At 62.7% G+C, this 19843-nt stretch overlaps 3 protein-coding genes across 4 annotated transcripts; 1 reads left to right on the top strand and 2 right to left on the bottom strand.

Annotated features, from left to right (window-relative positions):
* Nucleotides 1-192: 192 nt before the first annotated feature.
* On the bottom strand, nt 193-3606 carry BBLN (bublin coiled coil protein). The gene is made up of 2 exons (XM_081152556.1): nt 3369-3606; nt 193-672 (listed from the first exon to the last, which is right to left on the bottom strand). The coding sequence occupies exons 1-2, from the start codon at nt 3445-3447 to the stop codon at nt 500-502; spliced, it is 252 nt and encodes an 83-aa protein (XP_081008682.1). The 5' UTR covers nt 3448-3606; the 3' UTR covers nt 193-499.
* A 2148-nt stretch (nt 3607-5754) lies between these two features.
* LCN2 (lipocalin 2) lies at nt 5755-9767 on the bottom strand. The gene is made up of 7 exons (XM_081151389.1): nt 9149-9767; nt 8579-8715; nt 7403-7482; nt 7110-7229; nt 6770-6871; nt 6047-6079; nt 5755-5893 (listed from the first exon to the last, which is right to left on the bottom strand). Exons 1-6 carry the CDS (start codon nt 9284-9286, stop codon nt 6054-6056), a joined length of 603 nt encoding a protein of 200 aa, XP_081007515.1. The 5' UTR covers nt 9287-9767; the 3' UTR covers nt 5755-5893; nt 6047-6053.
* Nucleotides 9768-13991: 4224 nt separating this feature from the next.
* On the top strand, nt 13992-19517 carry PTGES2 (prostaglandin E synthase 2). Of its 2 annotated transcripts, none has more exons than XM_081151684.1 (7): nt 13992-14178; nt 16216-16413; nt 17116-17174; nt 17548-17697; nt 17923-18123; nt 18238-18355; nt 18973-19517. In XM_081151684.1, exons 4-7 carry the CDS (start codon nt 17585-17587, stop codon nt 19093-19095), a joined length of 555 nt encoding a protein of 184 aa, XP_081007810.1. In that variant the 5' UTR covers nt 13992-14178; nt 16216-16413; nt 17116-17174; nt 17548-17584; the 3' UTR covers nt 19096-19517. The 2 variants fall into 2 exon arrangements, with proteins under 2 accessions (XP_081007810.1, XP_081007809.1); XM_081151683.1 differs by lacking the exon at nt 13992-14178 and adding an exon at nt 14660-14937.
* Nucleotides 19518-19843: the final 326 nt, after the last annotated feature.

The raw sequence follows: 19843 nt of genomic DNA, 5'->3' as shown, positions 1-19843 counted from the left end.
GGAAGTGGCTGCTGGCCAGGAGCCGAGGGAGTCCCGACCTCACTTGTATACTCTCTGTGTCCAGAAATAAAGAAGGCAAGACCCCCAATCCCCTCTCGGCCCATAAGCAACACCCAGAAACGCCCGCCCTAACTGCTCAGTTCACCTGCTGGCCACTGGGGTTCTCATCCTAGGACACATACAAAGGCTCAGTGATGTTGGAGACCCGTTTAATGGAGACATTCAAGGACTGGGCAGAGTGGAGAGTGCCCAGGAACTGGGTGGGCAGGCAAGGTGGGTGGGTTGCAGGCCCACACCTGACCCCAGGAGGGGAGGCTAGGTGGTGGGGGTTGGCCCAGACACGCCGAGGGGAGTACCTGAAGAACGGCTCAGGCAGGCAGAGCCACGAGGGGACCTGTAGGCCAGCCCTTGAGAAGGTATCTAAGCCAGGTGGTGAGTGCCCAGGCTAGGGACTGGCCCAGGGAAGCAGGGTTGGGGCCTGGTTGGGGGCTTCTGGAGCCTAGGGGCTGGCATCACTGGGGGCCTCCCCCAGCTGCTGCTGGAACTCAAGGCGTGTCTGCCGGTTGGACTCGAGCAGCTCCTGGAGGCGGGCGTGGAGGTGGTCATTCTTTTCTTCTAGGTGGTCCAGACAGGAGTTGATCTGGTCCAACATGGAGTTGATGGCAGCATATTCTGGAAGGAAGGGGAGAGAGAGCCAAGATCTCGTGTCTCCCCAGGGCTCACAGACACCCTTCACCCCAACCATTGTCCCCCAGCCTGACTCCACAAGAGCTCTGGCAAGTCCCTACTCTTCCCTGAGCCTCAGCATCACTGTCTGGAAAATGGGTGGACATCAAAAGAGGAAAGGCGCTGAAGAAATAATACCTTAGCACACCACCCTATTTTCTAGGGTTAGCGTGGTTAGGGGGAGACCAGCTAGTGTCCTACCTGGGAAGTCCTGCCAGGTGCCAATCTCCTTTCCACTTCCTTCACCTGCATAGAGGCCAGAGCCCACACTTCTGAGTCGGGCAATCCAGGCCTCTGTCCCCAGGCAAGCCCACCCTTCCAGCTCTTCCATGGCCTTTGCTCTCAGGATAGAGCACCCTGAAGACTCCAAGACCCTATTCTTCCCTTTCCAGCCCCGCCTCCCATGCCTTTTCCTTTCCTTTCTCACATCTGCCTTTGCCCACCTCAGGCCCCTTGAACGTGCTGTTGGCTCTGCCTGGAATGCTCCGCGTCTTCCTCCCTCCCTCCTCTCCTCTCCTGGATGAGTCACACTCATTCTCCAAGTCTCAGCATGGATGTCACCACAGGGAGCCCTCCCAACGCCCCACCCAGATCAGGCCTCTCTGCCTGATCCCCTTCCTCACACCTCCGTGGCACTCCCTCCAGAATGACTGATGTGATTTGTGTGCTGGTCTGTCTCCCCTGCCAGACTATAGAGCTCCATGAGACGTGGAATGGTCTTGTGTTCACTGCTGTCTCCCCGAGGCCCTCACTGTCACACGATAAGCATTTGTTGAATGAATGAATAGGTGAATGAATGAAGCTTCTAACTTCCCAGCCTTTCTGCCTTTGCTCAACTGTCCCTGCAACCCAGAATGCCTCAACAACAGCCATTTAAAGACTAGCTCCAAACGCCTCCTCCGAGAAGCCTTCCCTGGTCTCCACCAGAAACCATCACTCCCTCCTCCACAGCCACTCCTGACCTGCCTCTCAGCAACACGGTGTCCCTTAGGACCCAAGGTCTGGGCCTGTGCCCACTGCGGGAGCCAGTTCTGAGCCAGCCCATGACTCAGATACACTCTGCTGCTGGCTGGGGACAAAGGGGAAGTGGCTGGCAGTGTTTGGAGAAGGCCTGGGCTGGAGGAACTGAATGGGAAACTGATGCAAACGTGTCTGCGTTCTGGAGGAAGAGCACCCATCACCCAGAGTTGGCACACCTCACAGAGGCCAGAGGCCTGGAAAGTCTCTGCTCGGCTTTACTGTCCAACCACCTTGTGGTACAGGTGAGGGAGGCCCAGGAAGGAAGGGACTTGCCCAGGGTCCTCCAGCTAGTTGGTGGCAGAGCCAAGAATCAGACTTGGGAAGTGAGGCACTTGAGCTTCAGCCCCAGCTCTGCTCCACCCCAGGAAGTCACTGCACCTCTCTGGAAAAGGGGAGATAAAGAACTGGGTGGCTGTGAGGATCCGGATACATCAAGAACGCAGGGGTCCGGCTGCAGCAAGTACCTGATACATGGTCGTTACCGTCAAGGTTTCACATTCTGTGTCCTGAGACACAGGAGAAGGACCGGGGAGGTGGTGTCTCCATGCCACTGGGGCCCGGCTTTATCTGTGTCAAGGGCACCTCCCAGCTCCAGGCCTTTGCCTCCTTCCTCCCCACTGTGCCAAGTCCAGTGCATTTGCCAACGGCCACTCAATGTGACTCCGGGGGCCCGTCCTGATGCTGCTTTACGCACCCATCTGGCCACTGTTCCGGGCAAAGCGGCCGGCCCACCGCCTTCCCTGCCGGAGGGCTCCTACCTCTGCTAACCGCAGACCGCAGCTGACCAAAGCGGCCCGTCTAAAACCACCGTGGTGGCTGGTGCCCGCTCTGGATCTTCCCAACCCCCTGAATTGTACAATTGAAACGGGCGAGTTGTATAGCGCGTGAGCCACAGCTCAATAAAGCTGCTGCCAGAACAAGACGCGGGCTCCACAGCTCGCTGGCTAAGTCCTGGGCGCCCAGTCCAGACCCAGCCTCGACGGCGCTGAGCGCGCACCCAGCGCGCGTCTGGGACCCACGGAGCGCGCCGCTCGCTTCTCCATCTAACCCTGACACTGCTCGGTGCACCCGGCGCTGCTCACTATTGTTTTACAGACGGGGAGACAGGCTCCAGGGGTGCGAAGGGAGGTCCCCGTCCCCCCCCGCCCCCCCCTCCCCCCCGTCACCGCGGGCTGTGCACACAGCAGGCTGCTTCCTAAGCAAGTCCCGGGGCCAGGGCCCCAGGCTGCGGACGCCCAGCCCACGGGGCGGGGTCCCCCCCCAGACCCTTGGGCTGGCTGGGCCGAGCAGGTCCCCCCGCCCCGCAGGAGCCCCGCTTCCCACGGGGGCTGAACGGAGTGGCTGGAGCAGGTCCCCAGAGGGCGTGCGCGTCCCTGAAGCGGCCTCAGTTTCCCCGTCTGTCGAACGGGGCCGGCTGCCCGCAGTTCTCCGCCGGGGCGGTTTCCAGGGACCCCCTCGCAGGTGCCCGCCCCGAACCCCGAGACGGCGCCTGCAGCTGCAACCCACCCGGGGGGTAACGGGAGCGCGCGGCGGGGCCCCCAGCCCCCAGCCCGGCCGCGGTTCCCCTTCCCAGGAAGGCCCCCCCCGGGGAGGCCAAGGTCCCTTTGCAGCGCCCGGGTCACCTGCTTCCCCGAAGCCGTCGTCCTCGGCTTCCGCGCCCGCCTCCAGCGGCAGGCCCAGGTCCCCGTTGGGGCCCGACATCGCGGGCTCGGCGCCGCGGGGGCCGCCAGACGCCGAAACGCCGCGACCGTCACGCCCAAAGCCCGCGCCGGCGGAAGGTGCGGACCAGCGGCGCGCGGGCCGGAAGGGAGCCGCGGAGGACCGCAGCCGACTGCGGGGCGCGGGGCCCCGCCCCCGAGGCCGAGCTCCGGCCGAGCCCCGCCCACAGCCAGCCCCGCCCCGCCCACAAGCCCCGCCCTCCCGCCCCGCCCACAACCAGGACCCCTCCCCCAGGCCCCCAGTCCCGCCTCCACCCCGCCCCTTCCGGCTCCGCCCCGAGCCAAAACTCCGCCCCCGCCCCAACAAGAAACCCCGCCCCTGCCGGCCCTTAGACCCCGCCCTCAGGCCACAAGCCCCGCCCACTACCGGAAACCCCGCCCACTACTTCCATACACCCCGTCCTTGGGCCCCGAGCCCCGCCCACTCCTCCCCTTCCCGCTCCGCCCCTAGCCAAAACTCCGCCCCCGCCCATAACTAGGCCCCGCCCATGCCCCGCCCCGCAGCCAGGCCCCGCCCCCGCAGCCAGGCCCGCCCCTCTCCGAGCCCCGCCCTCGCAGCCAGGCGCGGAGCTCGGCTCCCGGGTCCAGCCGGGCTGTCCCCAGGCTGCGGGCCCAGAAGCTGGGTGCGGGAGGCTCGGGCCTCAGGGACGGCGAGCGAGCTGGGCAGGGGCAGGCGCAGCCGGGGACCCCTCCTGCCCCCCTCTGCCCAGTGCCGCCCTCTCCCGGCGCGGGGGGCCTGCGGGTGGGCCAGCCCGCGCCTCCGCGTGGCGGGGCCGAGATCCTAGACGCGACTCTGCTGCCTTCGGGGACCGCAGCCGGGGAGTCGGAGGGAGGCGGCTCCGGAGGCGGGGAAGGGCCAAGAGGCGGCCTCTGCCCGGAGCCCCGGAGCCCCGGAGGGCGCGCAGCCCGGCCTCTGCTGTGCGGCCCTGAAACTGACTTGGGACTTCTGGCCTCGGGACCGTAAGCGGATGGATGCTTTGTTTTAAGCTTCCAGTGTGGCCATTTGTTACAGCAGCAATAGGAAGCTAATCAGCGGGGGGGGGGGGGGGGGGGGGGGGGGGGCTCCGGGAGGGAACCCCGAGTGCCACCCCTGTCCTGGGAGTTAGACCCCGAAAAGGCCAGGCGGGCCCAGGTGGCCAGGGGAAGCCGCGTTGCTGGCCAAAGGAGAGACTGGCTCTGCTCTCCCAAGGGGAGCCTTTCTGGCCTTGGGCGCGGCCCACCCCTTTCTCAGGCCCTGCTGCTTTAAGCAGGTCTCTCCCTGGGGCCTGGCCCGGGCTTCCCGGCTACTGCGGCGTCTGCTTGGGCCTGGATCTCAGGCCTTCCCTGCTCCCTGGCGGCTGAGGCTGGCGCTGCTCAAGCTCCCGTCTCTCCCAATCCCCCTGGCTAAGGGCCAGTGGGTGAGGTGTGCAGATCTGTGGGCGAAGACGCCTGGGTCCCCTTCAGGAGCCTGCCTCCTCTGGCCTCTGACCTCTGACCTCACAAGGGGAGAAGAGGCCGGAGAGGGAGTTCCTTTGCCCTTCGCCCTCCCAGGAGGCCCAGTGTGGTCCAGGCGAGGAGTGGCTACAGCTGCAGCCTGTGGGTGGACAGGAGCTCGTCAGGCCCCAGATGCAGGCTCAGCCAAGTGGTGGTGCAGGCCTGGAGCCTGCAAGCTGCCTCAACCTGGATCCCTGGCAGCATATCCCCCTCTGCCTCCCCAGCCCTGCCCCTGGTGGTCCAGAGGTCATCATAGAGGGAAGGTGTGGGTGAGGGACAGTGCTCTGAATGGGGTCAGCATGGACACTGCCACCCACCAGGAGGGGCAGGGGAGTGAGCACTGGGCCCACAGTAGGCTGGCAAAGGGGTAGGGCACGACCCCTGGTGATCCTCTCTGCCTGGCACAGCCTCAAGCTGGGCATTCCTCTGTCCCGCCCACTGTGCACCCCTCCTGCCCTGGCTGCCGTCTTCTAACACCCACAGGGGTCCTGGTGATTTGGGGATGATAGCACCTCAGCCTCCCCTGCCCCCTCCAGCTCCCCAGCCCTGGCTGGGCCTTTGTTGTGGGACCTGTTGCAAGTGGCTGAATGTATGAGGTGTGACTCCATCGTTGTTTCCACCGGACTGGGCACCCCTCAAAAGCAAGGACATGTGAGGGCTACCACTGGCCTGGGGGTGGACCCGGGATTGGGAGCTAGGAAGGGTTCAGTCAAAGATGGACTCAAGTTCTGTTGGCCTCCATCTCTCACCGGGGACCTCAGGGAGGGCCACCCTTTGCCCTCCCAGATGGCCCAGTGGGCATGGAGCACAGACGGGGTTCAGAGGCAAGTGTTTATTTAGCATTTGAGGAATGACTCGCTCAGCAGGTGGCCCAGGGAGCGGCTGGTGGGCTGCACTGTGAGACGGTCGCTGGCTGTCTCAGCGGTGTCCGGCCGGTGGGCACAGATGGGTGGCACCTTGGGCAGAGGCAGATATGAGAGCAGTGGGGAAGGAGAAAGACAGGAGGCACGTGAGAGGGACATGGGAGTCACGATGGCGGCAATGCTGGGTAGGGGAGCAGCAGGCCCATGCACCTGGGCTCCCATCAGCCCCTCCCCAGCCGTACTCACCCCACGCTCACTCTTCATCATCGATGCACTTGTCTGTGGGGAAGGCAGTTCGTTACAGTGGGCAGGGGTGCATGTGTGACCCCTGACCACCAGGACCCTTGCCCTGCCCCTGGGCTGCCCCAGGCCCCAGCCTGGCCCAGCAGCAGCAGATCTAGGGGTTCCCATCAGGGATGGGGCGGCAGAGGGGCAGATGATGCGAGGAGGGGATTTGGAGAAAGGCCTGAGAAGAGACCTGGAGGTCACCTGTTCTCTAGGGGAGGCAAATGAAGCCCAGCCACCTGCTGGACACCCAGGTCTCCTGCCTGTTAGTGAACCCGATCAGCCCTGGCAGCCCCTCAGCCTTGCAGAGTCCGGTGGCTCTTTGAGTGGCCTGGCTGCCTGAAGACAGAGGCACCTCCCAACTCAGTGGCGAGCAAGCCCCAGGAGGAGGGGGGAGGTGGCCCAGAACAGCAGGACCTGGGTGGGGTACAGGGGGAGGCATCCGAAAACAAAGGGGCCTGGGAATAGGGGAAGGTGGCCCTGGGCATTGAGACTGGGGGAAAGCCCTGGGGCCCCGGAGACCCCCGGGCTGGGGCATGGCCTTTCTGAACCCAAAGTGGCTTCCAGGGGGCTCCAGTGAGGAGAGCAGGGGGGCAAGTCTCCCTTCTCCCCCTTGCCCTGGTGGGGCAGCGTCGGGCCTGGGCCATCCCCACGTTTCTGTCCCCCATCCCGACCAGCCATTACCGATGGGGACAGGGAAGAGGGTGTTGTGGTCGGTGAGCCCCAGGGACTTGACGAATTGGATGAAGTCCTTCTTCTGTTGAGCCGGCAGTTCCTTGGTCCTCCCTGTGGCCGAGGCACCGGCGAGTGGCCGGCAGACACCGTAAATATTGTTGAATGGACCAACGAGCCTCAGACGCCTCCCTGTGGAGAGTCTGCCCAGAGCCCTCTTTCCCTGGCCCTCCAGGGTCTCGGCACAGAGATGGCACCGGAGGGGGCCTTGGGGGCAGGGTGGGGATGGGCCCCGCTTCCTCCCTTGAATGTGACCAGGAGCTGGGTCCCCCAGGGGTGGGTGAAAACCCACCATAGAGGGTGACCTTGAAGTAATCCTGGTTTTTGAAGGTCTTCTTGAAAAACACCATGGCGAACTGGTTGTAGTTGGTGGCCACCACTCGCACAGTGTAGCTCTGTACTTCAGGGTAGGCTGTGGGGTGGACAGCGAGGGGTCAGCACTGGCTGCTGGGACAGAGCAACCCCTTTCTCCACAGCCCCACTCAGGACAGCATCTGTGTGGAGGCCCAGGGAGGCCTGTTCCCCCTCTGGGAGGACCCTGTGCCTAGGACCCCAACCCCAGGGCCCATGTCACTCAGGACTCACCCTTAATGTTTCCCAGGCTGAACTGGCCAGGCTGGGAAGTTGGGACAAAAGTTCTGACAAAGTAGGAACAGCCCTGGTCCCTGTGGGAGCAAGAAAGATGTGTAGGTGAGGGGGGAGACTTACAGGAGCCTCGTCCCCTGGGCTGGACAAGGAGGGAGCCAAGGCTGCCACTGGAGGGGCCAGAATTCTGATGCCCCGGGTCCAGCCCTGCCCAGCCCAGCCCCCACCACAGCAGGTGGCCTTGGTCTTTTCCTCTGAGCCTATCCCTTGCTGTCCCTTCCACAGCTGCCCTCCCTCCAGCACCCACTGTCCTTCGTCTTCAGGGCTGCCTCCCCTTGGTGGCCTTCCCTGTACACTGTCCTCCCCACCCTGGGCATTTGCCCCCCTCTTGTCTTGCTGGTCCCTCTCTGTAACCTCTCCTGGGGAACTGACCTCCCAAGGTTCCAGTCTGCTTCACCTTCCAACAGCTCCCCTACCTCTTGGGCCAACCGTGACCTCTCCCTATGTCCTTGGCACCCCAGAGCTCATCTCCCCAAACCTGTCCTTCTTATGCCCCTTACTGCACAAATGCTCCAGCCCCCTGCCCCCCAGGTACCAGAGCCAGAAACCCACAGGAGCTGGGGAGCCCTGGCACCCTACCATTCACCATTCCTCTCCCCACTGTAGCCAGAGAGGCCCTGCTCTCCTCCCCAGATCCCTTGGGTGCTGGTGCCTGAGGCCCCAGCAGTGTGTGGCGCCCACCCCCCTCCAGGCTGCTCATGAGCTCATGCCCTTTTTCACTAGGAGTCCGCCAGGCCCTACACCTCCTTCCAAGGCAGGTCAGCTCCTTTAAGGCCCAGCCCAGAGGCCACCTCCCTGGAAGCTCCCAGTGAAGTCCTGGGTGGGGTTCCAGGTGGGCCCAGTGACACCCCACCCCACTCCAGGACCCCCTGCTCCCTCTGTCTTGTTGCCTGAGGACTATCTGTGTCCATCCCTACTACTGTCTGCGTGTGTGTGCAGAGTGATTGATAAATGCTGGTGTGGTAAAGAAGGAGGGAGTCAATACACGAACCCCGTCCTGAGTAGTAGGGTGGATGACCACCAGTCAGCTTCGGCCTCCCTCGGGGGTGACATCAGTGGGTCTCTCAGCACTCACCCTGCCCCCCCACGCAGCCCCCAGGGGGTGGGGGCTCTCACCTGAGCAGGGTGGAGGTGACGTTGTAGCTGTGGTCTTCTTTCAGCTCGTAGCTGGTGGTGTACATCTTAAACCCGCTTCTGTCTTTCTCTGAAAGCGCATTTCCCGCCAGGCCCACGACATACCACTTCCCCTGGAACTGCAGGGGGCAGGTGACAGGCAGAGTGGGCCCCAGGGTCCCCCCGAGGCTCTGTCCCTGCATGCACTCGCTGGGCAGCCCGGCCCAGAACAAGGAGCCCCTCTACCAGGGCTGCAGGGCTCCTGACTGGGCACTCAGGCCTGGACGGGCCTGAGTCTGGCAGGGATGGAGTGACCCTCGGCCAGTGGCCAGCTGGTCCCCCTGAGCCTCAGTTTCCTCACCATGCAGAGGGACTGAAGGTGCTCCCACCTTGTGTGGACTGTGGAGATTACGGGAGAGAGTGTGGACCTGGGCAGGTCAGCGACTCAAGGGCAGGCTGAGCTGAAGCCTGAGCCCCTCCTGTCCTAATATGCTCCCTAAGACACTGCCTCCCCTCCCTACTGCTCCCACTTTCCCCCAGGCCTTCCCCACAGCTGCCCGCCAGGCCCCTTACCTGGTCATCTTGGAAGTTCGGCTGCAGCGGGACCCTGGACAGAGGTGGGGCTGGGATCAGGTTTGGGGTAGAGTCCTGGGCCTGGGTCTGCAGGGCGCCCAGTAGGGTGAGGCCCAGCCACAGGAGACCTACGGCCATGGTTTCAAGGCTGAGGCAGCTGGGCAGCTGCTGAGCTGGGCAGGTGGCGAAGGAGGAAGGGGGAAGTGAGGAGGCTGGCCCGGGGGCTCTCTTTATGGTCCACCTGTTCACCCGCTCACCCCGGGGTGGAGTGACTTGTCCTTTGCCAAATTCAGGAAGGGTGAGGTAACTGCCAGCAACTCCTGCTGAAATATTTTGTAAAACTTCTGCCCCTTTCCCCCATGGTCAGGATTGTGCAAGAAGGGGGGCAGGAAGGCCCGGGGAGGAAAGAGGGGACTTTCCCCAGAGCCCCGCACTTCTGCAGGGACAAAGGCTCCCCTGGCACACTCTCTGTGCCCATTCCCTCCACTCTGAGCAGCCCTGTTTGTGTTCAGTGGTCCGGATCTGGACAAGATGTCACCTCTGACCTCCAGGAGCCCCTGCTGGGCCCAAGCCCAGGGTAGGCTTTGTGCGGCCAGGCCCCTCCAGGCACCCATTGAATGCAGACAATGCCTCATCCCCCAGGTCACATCCTGTTTCCTGGTTCTCAGAGAGGGCAGGGAAAGGTAGGGCACCTAAAAGGGAACATTCCTGACAGGGAAGGACAGAGTTTTCTGAGCTCTCAGAGCCCAGCTCCTGGCCCTCCTAGGGGCCTGGCGCCAACCCTGGCACAGGGTGAGAGCCCTTCCTCGGGGGCAGATCTGGAAGGACTTCCATCTAAAGTTGCCCCCCCCGCCCCGCCCTCCATGCCCCATGTGTAGGAGTGGACCTGGACCCAAGCTGACGACCTCTAGGACTTGGCCCCTCGCACCCCAGCCGTACATGTAGCTGCTCAGCACAACAGTGTGGAGGCTGCAGGCCCAGGTGGGGGACAATGAGGCTTGTGCAGCTGGGCTGGGTGAGGGTCTGGGGCCTGCAGGTCAGCTCTCCACCCTACTGCTCTGGACACCAGGTGCTTTGGGTCACAGGGAGTGCAAGGACTTGTCTTTGTCCTTGAGAGGCAGCTGAGACCATCCACCATCTCTGGGCACAGCCTAGGTCAGTGGAATCCAATGGCCCAGGCCTGGGTCCCAGAGTGTTCCTGCCATGGCTGGTCCCAGCTTTGTCCTGGAAAGCAGTTTCCTCACTGGGGATCTGGCTGTCCCTGGACGTAGTGATGGGTCCCAGCTCCTGGACAGTGTCTCCCAGATGTCACCATGAGGCCAGAGGCTGCCTGGATGCCTGACCTGAGGGTGAACTCGGGACACTGACAGGAACCTCGTTGGCTCTACCCACCTGCTGCGTGGAAACCAGCACCCAGCCTGGGCTCGGGCAGAGGATCCCGAGGGAAGGGCTTTGGCTGGGTTTGTGAGCTGGTGGGTATGGTGCAGGCTTGGCCATCCTGAGGCCGTGCCTGCCCTCCTGGGTGACGAAAGGGCAGGAAGTAGATATGAGCAGAGCTTCCACGATGTGGCCACTGAAGCCCGCGTCCCCTCCAGGCACCCATGGCCACCCCCTGCCCCCCTCATCCTCATACTAGGCCCAGGGGCTCCACCCCTGCTATTCTCTTTGACCTTAAAAGGTATCTTCAAGCCTTTGGTGACTATTGCATGTTGGGGAGACTGACAGTGGAGCCCCAAAGAATTTTAAGTAGGGGAGGGGTAGTGCCCTGGATCATCAAGGAGCCCCTGGGTAGAATATTCTAGACTCTTAATACACACACACACACACACACACACACACACACACACTGTCCCCACATGAGGCCATCTCTGAGATTCTGACCCTGCTTCTCTGTGCCGGCCCCAGGCCTGTCCAGGCACACTGCCTCGTCTCTGCCTCTCTGTCCTCTGTGTGGTCATGGCCTTGGCCGACCCCTGGCGAAGGCCATCTCATCACTCCTCCCTCACCTGGCCGCCTCCTGCCTTCTCTCCGGGCCCAGACCTGGTGGTGGGGCTGGTTCAGGAGCTGAGGGAGAGGGTAAGAGTGAAGGGGAGGAGGCCTGTCCAGGGATTTGGGAATCAGCGGTGTGCACCGTCCCAGCCACACCTCGTGGTCATGTATTTGTATCAGCACAGGCTCATTGATAATCATTTTATACTTCGGGTTACAACCCTGGGTCCTTTTGACATTCCCCTTTCATTGTGGTATCTGGGTAATATGATGAAGCTTGACATACAGAAATGCCCTCGAAACCACGACCACAACCAAGACAGTGCACATATTCATCACCCCAGGATTCCTCATGCCCCTTCCTTCCTGTCCTCTCTACCATACATGCCTGGGGCAACCACTAATCTGCTTTCTGTCACCATATGTTTGCATTTTCTAGTTCTATATAAATAGAACCAAATAGTATATAATCTTTACTGTCTGGCCTCTTTCACTCAGCCTATTTTGACATTCATCTCTTCAGTAGGTTCTGAATGAGATGAGGGGGCAGCGGGACTCTTGGGTAGAACCCACTGGAGTATCAGAGAGGGGTCATCGGTAAGGTCAGGAGAAATGGCTGAGTGGGGGGTGAAGAGGCTGGCAGGACTCCTGGGCTCTGCCCTTGCCGATGGAGGCAGGAGCCAGAGAAGAAATTGGTTAGGGGGTGGTTGTGCGAGAATTGAAGTGGGGTGCCTGGGGGACATCCCACTGTCCCAAGGCCTGGAGTCAGGATCAGGGCCGACCTGAAGCCACAGGCCTGGGCATTCATGACAAAGATGGTTAACAGAAACCAGGGGAGGGAAAAGGTGGCCGAGGCCGTGTGCGTGTGGCCTAGAAGGGCCAAGACTGAATCCCGAGGAACTCAAGTCTTGAGAGGCAGGGCTGCAGAAGAGACGATGGAGACAGGGAAGCATGTCCAGAGGGGCCAGTTAAAAAGGAGACAACAGGTCGCAAATGGAGTCGCTTGCGCTCACCAGACTGAAATCTAACACCTAACCTGACCTCGGTTTCATCTTAGCCCGCTCAGTCTGGAATTTCCTGTTCAGCAGGAATGAGGTACTATACTCTTCTCTTGGCCCTGCCCCCTTCTGCCTAGAAAAGTCTCCCATTTTGTACTTGCTAGACGGGATGCTACCTAATTCATAAATCACCGATTAAAGCCAATTTGACCCTGGCCGGTGTGGCTCATTTGGTTGGGTGTCATCCTGTGCACCAAAAGGCTGCCAGTTCAATTCCTGGTCAGGGCACATGCCCAGGTTGCACCCCATCCCCAGTAGGGAGCGTTCAGGTGGCAGCCACTGGATGTTTTGCTCTCACATCAATGTTCCTCTCTCTCTCCCTCTCCCTTCCTCTCTCTAAAAAAAAAAAAAATCAATAAAACATCTATAAAAAAATGTGATCATTGAATTTACTCAGTTGAGTTTTGTTTTTTAACAGATGTAAGAAAAACAAGGAGAGGCCGGGTGGGGGGAAAGGTGTCATAGAGCCACAGGAGGGCATGTATCCTGGAGGAGACTGGTCACCAGGGTCAGATTCTGAGGGCAGGTCACAGGAGTTCTAGCCTGAAACAGAGCTTATAGGCTGGCCTGGGCAGAGGCTCCTCCTCTCCTCTGGGCGAGAACCCCGGACCTGAGCCACCTGTCCCCTGACGTCCCACAGCAACAGGGAAAAGCACAGCCACCCCTGGATTTGCTCAGCCACAGCTGGTTCTTCGGCCCTGAGGTCCCCTGGGCATTCAGCAGGGCTGTGCTCAATGCTGGCCCACAGACGGGAGGCCCTGGCTGGAAAGAATTAAGGAAGAGGCAGTGTAGGGCGGTGAGCGCTGGGCAGCAAGCCAGCAGGTGTGGGCCTGCCCTAATGTCCTGCCCAACCGTGGCCAGAAGGACAAAGGGAGGACTTTGCCAAGCATTTCTGGTGGAGGGGCAGGTCACTGGGTTTCCTTCCTACCTTGGGCAAAGCTGGGGCAGCTGCCAGGTGGGCAAAACATAGGGCCTAGGTCTAGGGCAAGGGCCTCACTAGCCTCCAGACTCTCCCCATGAGTTTTCCCATTTAACACATCTCAGTTCAGGAGACACTCCTAATTATTTTTATTTTTAAGGGGAAACAGGCTGGAGAAGATGAAAGGGGAGCTCTCTTCATACTCCACCCCTAGAACCTAACCCCTACCCTCCCCAGGCGCTGTGCACACAACATGCTGCTTGGTTAGCAAGTCACGTTCGCCAGGGCGCCTGCGGGCTCGGGCTCTGCAGGGACGGCGCGGTGATGGAACGTGGCGACCCTCCGGCGACAGCGGGCGCCCGGTGGGAGCTGGAACGGCCCCGCCCCGCCGCCGTAACCCCGCCCCCGGCCGCCCAGACCCCGCCCCGCCCAGGCTCCTCCCCTGGCATAGTCCCGCCCCCGCCACTCCACCCCCGGCCGCCCAGACTCCTCCCCGGGCATAGCCCCGCCCCGCTGCCGCAACTCCACCCCCGGCCGCCCAGACCCCGCCCCGGACCTAGCCCCGCCCAGACTCCTCCCCTGGCATAGCCCCGCCCCCGCCGTAACTCCACCCCCAGCCGCCCCAGGCTCCTCCCCGGCATAGCCCCGCCCCCGCCACTCCACCCCCAGCCGCCACAGGCCCCTCCCCTGGCCATAGCCCCGCCCCCACCGTAACTCCACCCCCAGCCGCCCCAGGCTCCTCCCCCGCCATAGCCCCTCCCCGCCGCCCCGCCGTAACTCTACCGCTTCTGACCCAGGACCGGTCTCCCCGGCAGATCTCCGCCCTCTCCCCGAGCCCCGCCCTCTCCCGGCCGCCGGGCGGGGCCACCCCGGGGCTGCCCGCGGAGAAGCCTAGGTGGCGGAGGCTCGGGCCCGCAGCCTGGGCGAGCCGCCCCGGCAGAGGGTCGGGGCAGACTGGAACCCCCATTCTGCCCCAGCCAGCGTCTGGGATCTTGCGGGTGGGAGAGCGGGCACCCCGACGTGGGCGCAACCTTAGACACGTGGTTTCTCAAGGTCCCCAACATGTAAGGACGTCCTTATGGTTCAGGTCCCAGAAGAAACGGGGCAGCGGTGCGGGAGGGCGGGAAGAGCCGGGGTCTCGGGCGCCCTGCTGCCAGCGGGACGGGGACGGCAGCCTCCCCGGCGCCGCGACGCCCGGCACTCCGACGGGGTCGGTCTCCTTCGACTGGGCGACGGGGCGGACGCTGGGACCCAGCGGCCACAGCGGGACCTCCGAGGCCAGGCGGAGGCCAGAGCCCGGGTTTTCCCTGCACTCGGCCCGGGTCCCCGGCGAGACCCGCCGCATCCACGTGCTCAGGCGCCGGGGCATCAGCGACTCCCACACATTCCGGGTGTGTTTCCGCGGCTCCGCGGGGCGTCTGGGAGCTGGGCGCCGGGCTCGCGCTCTCGGCGTCACTGTCGCTCGGGCAACCCGCCGGGCGCCGGGGACCGGCCCTTTAAGGGAAGCGAGAGCCCGGCCGTCTTGGTTTCGCGCGCCCGCCCGCAGCGCCGGCGGAGCGACCATGGCCCAGGCGGCACGGGCGCTGTGGCCCCGCGGGCGCGCTCTGGCCTGGGGGCTGGGCGCTCGCCCCACGCCCCGACTCCCGGCGCAGAGCCGCGCTGGCCTCTCGGGGGGCCGGGGCCCCGCCGCCACCTCCCGCAGGGGCAGCGGGCGGCTGCTGGGGACGGCGGCCCTGGCCCTGGGGGGCGCCGCGGGGCTGTGCTACGCCGCGCGCCGGCACCTGCGCGCCCAGGACCTGCGCGCCGCGCGCCCGGCGGCGCAGGTGAGCCGGGGCCGGGGCGGGCCGCGCGGGGGCGCGGGGGCGGCGCGGGGCTGCGGGGCTGCGGGGCTGCGGGGCTGCGGGGCTGCGGGGCTGCGGGGCTGCGGGCGGCGGGGGGCGGGGGCCCGCGGCCCGCGATCGCCTCCGCCTCGGCTCGTGACCTTGGGCGAGCGACCCGGTTTTGTCTCCGCGCCCTCAGCATCCTCATCTGTGAAATGGGCCGCTGCCTGCTAACTAGAACTGCCTTTGTCTTCAAGCCGTTTTCCTAACTTGTTGGAAGACTCTTTAGTGGGGTTGTTTTGAGATCACAGAGAAGGGACAGAGAGCCTTTTTCGGTTTATCCTGTTCCAAATATTTTGTCGTGCCCCCCCCCCCCCCTTCAAACCTTAAGGTTGTGCATTTATTTATTAGGGTTATTATTAGCAATTTTACGGAACCGATGACCCTTAGATTCCAAGTCCTGAGACATGGACGGTTCCCCCGGGCCGGGACTGGGGGTGGCCCAGCTGCCCTTGCAAGTCTGTGGGCACAGCACCAGCACAGCCTTTCTCTGCTGTGGCCCCTGCATCCACCCACAGGTGCATTTTCCTGGACGCAGGGAAACAGGGGTGGCTCAGAGGGGAGTAGAGTTCCTTGGGCCTCCCTGCTCACCTCCAGGGGTCCAGCCTCAGTTTCCCACCCAGACGGTGAGGGCAGTGACTGCAGCTGTGACTTCCAAACATGAATTTATGCAGCAAGCTCACCTGGGGCTTTCCTGCTGACTGCAGGATCCGGGATCCAGGCCCAAGGCCAGGATGCAGCCCTTCCCCCTTGCAGATTTGAGGCAGACCCCAGTCTGGCTCATGCTGGACTGCTGGCGGGGTTGTGGCCCAGATCTGCCTCCTCAGCCAGAGGTCCCTGGGGTGGGGGAGTGGGGACGTGCACCCTGAGTTGAAACAATTGTTCTGCATCTGGGAGGGCACACCTGCAGGCATCTGTTGTCCCCTTGCGACGAGGGCGAGGACAGGTGTGTCTCCAGGATAGGACAGAGACCAGAAGATTCCTTCTACACAGACTGGACTTCTTGCCTGGGGGGCACTGTGGATTGGAGCTGAGCCTGGGCTGTCCACTCCTCCCCGTAACTCCTTCCTTCCTGCCCCGCCACCCCATTCCTCCAGATGTTCTCAGGGTCATCTTAGAAGACTCCCCTGGGAAAGGAGTTTGCTTGGGAGCAGGGCCAGGGTTTGGGGGCAGGCCTGGGGAACAGGCCTCAGCAGCTCCCTCCCTCTGCTCCCCACCCAGCTCTCCCTGTCCGACCGCCTGCAGCTGACTCTGTACCAGTACAAAACGTGTCCCTTCTGCAGCAAGGTCCGCGCCTTCCTGGACTTCCACGCCCTGCCCTACGAGGTGGTGGAGGTGAACCCTGTGCTCAGGGCCGAGATCAAGTTCTCGGCCTACAGGAAGGTGCCCATCCTGCTGGCCCAGGAAGGAGAGAGCTTGGTGAGCCTGGGGAGCCCCCACCATGTCCTGGGTTGTCCTGGAGTCAGCCCTGGAAGGAACTTGGGCTCTTGGCGTCAGCTGAGGATTACGAGGGGGCAGCAGCTGATATACAGTAGGTGCTCAGTAAATGTAGGCTGCCATCCTTCCCCACCAACAAAGACCCCAGGTCTGAGGGAAGCAGAGCACCACAGAGCTGAACAGGGTGGGTTCTGAAATCAAGGTGGTCTGGGTTCGAGGTGTTGCTCTGCCCCTCACTGGCTGTGTGACTTGGGGCCAGTCGCTTAGCCTCTCTGGGCTGGCTTCTTCATCAGCCAGCAGAGGATCTTACTCTCCAGGTGGTACAGAATGCCTGGCCCAGCGCTTGGCTCCTAGTATGTAGCTTCTGGAGTCCACCCTGCTCCTTAGTGCCCTGGAGGCCAGGCAGGTGGAGCAGGCAGGGCCCAGACCCTGGATCCTCCCCATACCCTCCTCCTCATTAGCCACACTTGGGTCTCCCTTATGATGGGCTGCCTTGGGAGGGGGTACTGTATTCTGGGGGGAGAGGGGAGAGGTCAGTGGGCATCAGTTATAGGGGTAAACCCCCAGGGGTGGACCAACAGTGCCCCGGTTCCACTCGACCAGTTTCCACTGAATGCCTGGGTGCTGGTGTTGTTTAGCGCCCCCCACCCCCACCCACAATCTAAACCGATCTCTCTCTTCCAGCAACAACTGAATGACTCCTCTGTCATCATCAGTGCCCTCAAGACCTACCTGGTATCAGGGTAAGGAGACCCTTGGAGGCCCGGGCAGGCCGCCTTGTATCCCTTCTGTCTCCAGGGAGGCAGAGTTCTGCATGGGAGCAGGGTGGGGCTGCTGCTTACGTTTGCAGAACGGGCCATGGGCGTCCTCCTCAGACTCCCCTTCTTCTCCGCACATCTCCCTATGTCAGGGAACTGCTTCTGGTGTCTGCCCCAAACCCCTCTTGCTTCAGGATCTCCTGTGTCACCCAAAAGAGGGTGGGAAACTTTTGTGGGTCAGTCCTGGCTCTGCTCTGGGGGCTGGGTCAGGCTGGGGTGCATATTTACCCTAAGGAGGCGAGGGCTGGGTCTCCTGGAGGACGGCGAGTTGGGGTGAGACTCTGGATGTACCCCGAAGGCAGCCTCTGGAAGTCATCACCACCTACTACCCACCCATGAAGGCCACGAACGACCGGGGCAAGGAGGTGACCGAATTCTGCAACAAGTACTGGCTCATGCTAGACGAGAAGGAGGCCCAGCAGGTGTACGATGGGAAGGCGGCCAGGACGTGAGTGGGGCTGCGGCTGCCCGGGGGAGGGGCGTGGCGGGAGGGGACCAGGCTGAACAGGACGCTGTGAGCGAGGAGCAGCGCGGGAGACCATGAGGACCTGCCGCAGAGGCCCCGGCTTCCTAGCCGTGCACTGGGAGGCCTAGGTAGTGGGTCTGCTCCCCACCTCTCAGGCGCTGGCTTAGGAAGCCCACCTGGCCCGCCCTCTGTCCCGATTGCCTGCAGGGAGGAGATGAAGTGGCGGCAGTGGGCGGATGACTGGCTGGTGCACCTGATCTCCCCCAACGTGTACCGCACGCCTGCAGAGGCCCTGGCCTCCTTTGACTACATTGTCCGGGAGGGCAAGTTCGGGGCCGTGGAGGGTGCCATGGCCAAGTACGTGGGCGCAGCTGCCATGTACCTCATCAGCAAGCGGCTCAAGAGCAGGTGATGGTGCACGTGTGTGCATGTGTGTTTGGGTGCATGGTGGCCTTCCCGCTGACCTCACCTGGGTCTGGTAGGCATTCCCCTGATGGACTGACCTCCCCTGTCCCTGCCCAGGCACCACCTCCAGGATGACGTACGGGAGGACCTGTATGAGGCCGCCAACAAGTGGGTGGCAGCCGTGGGCAAAGACCGGCCGTTCATGGGGGGCCAGAAGCCGAACCTGGCTGATCTGGTGAGTGTGGTGATGGCCAGGGGTGCCCAGATTGTGGGTCCTGTCTTCGGGTTGGGGAAGCCCAGGCAGTACCTACATCTCCCAGCTCCCCCACCTCAGAGGCACCTGGCTCCATCTATTGTCAGGGGCTTAAGGAAAACCAACTACAAGGAACTGTGTTGGTTTCCATAGCTGACAAGTTTAATGGAGAGGTCTCCTTCAGGCCTGGCTGGATCCAGGGGCCTTAGTGTTATTACCAGGTCTCAGGATTCCCTGTTGCATCTGGCCTTTGTCCAGTGCCCCAGGATCCCCCCAGCAAAAGTCCTGGCTTCCTGCAGCCAGGGTGAAGCGCATTGATTGGCAGGCCCAGCTCTCTGGGTGTTGGGGGAAGTCTCAGGACCTGAGAGTAGGGGAAAGCATTTTCCCAAAGGAAACTGGGGGGGGTTGCCCAAAAAGGGGCTGTGGGTGTGGGGCAGGCAAAACCTCCAGTTATCCCCCATGATTCACTTAAAGCCCCAAGTGCAAAATTAGCCCTTCAGTGGGTCATGGGACTCTCCAAGGGGGGACGGGCCGGGCCCCAGGGCACATAGCTGGCGGATGATGGGGCAGGACCGGACGCCCCTCTGTGCCCACCCCAGGCGGTGTATGGTGTGCTGCGTGTGATGGAGGGCCTGGAGGCCTTCGATGACCTGATGCGGCACAGCCTCATCCAGCCCTGGTACCTGCGGGTGGAGAAAGCTATCGCTGAGGCCTCCCAGTGACAGAGTCTCGCCGGGAGGAACCAGAAGACTGCAGACAAGGCCGGCTGCCCGGGACCAGGGCCCCTGAGCCAGCACTCGGCGATGCTGGGCAGGATGACAGGACCATTCTACCTCTCGTCCACCCCCATCCTCACAGCATTCTCTGTTTCTAACACTGGACACCTGCTGGGGCCCTGGGATGCTGGGGGACACAGCCCCCTGAGGGGCACAGAGAGGCTACCTCCCCCCTCCTCCCTGCCCTGGGCTCTCACTGGCTGCCCTGTGTAACCCTGTGGGTGGGCACCCCCTGGACAAGGGAAGTAGGGACACCCCGGGTTAGGGAGAGCCCCATCCTTGGTTCCTCATGGTCCTGCTCTTCCCAAGCACCCCCACCCCCACCCTGGACTCTTATCTTGTTTGAAATATAGGAAAAGATTGCTTCAGTGAGGTCTGTGGCTGCTTTGGATGAGGCCATGCCCAGCCCTGTTTGTCCATGGTTACTGAGTGTCAGGCCTGGGGTAAAAGGCTCAGCAGGCTTCATGTCACATAATCCCTGGGACACAAGCAGTGAGGCTCAGAGATGGCCCAACCTGTGGTCTCTGAGGGACTGACTGTGGGACTCTGGGTGGTGGTGCCCCTCTCTGAGCCTTGGTTGGTGGCTAAACCATGCCAGGGACAGTGGCCTGACTCCTGATTGGGGCTTTTCCCCTGGGGCTCCTGTAGGCACAGAGGAGCACTCCTGGGTCATCCTCACCCTCCTCTACTGAAT

This window comes from Miniopterus schreibersii, assembly GCF_964146895.1.
Source record: "Miniopterus schreibersii genome assembly, chromosome: 11".
NCBI lineage: Eukaryota > Metazoa > Chordata > Mammalia > Chiroptera > Miniopteridae > Miniopterus > Miniopterus schreibersii.
The sequence above is the reverse complement of the archived record's forward strand: the minus strand, read 5'-3'. Positions and strand labels throughout refer to the sequence as shown.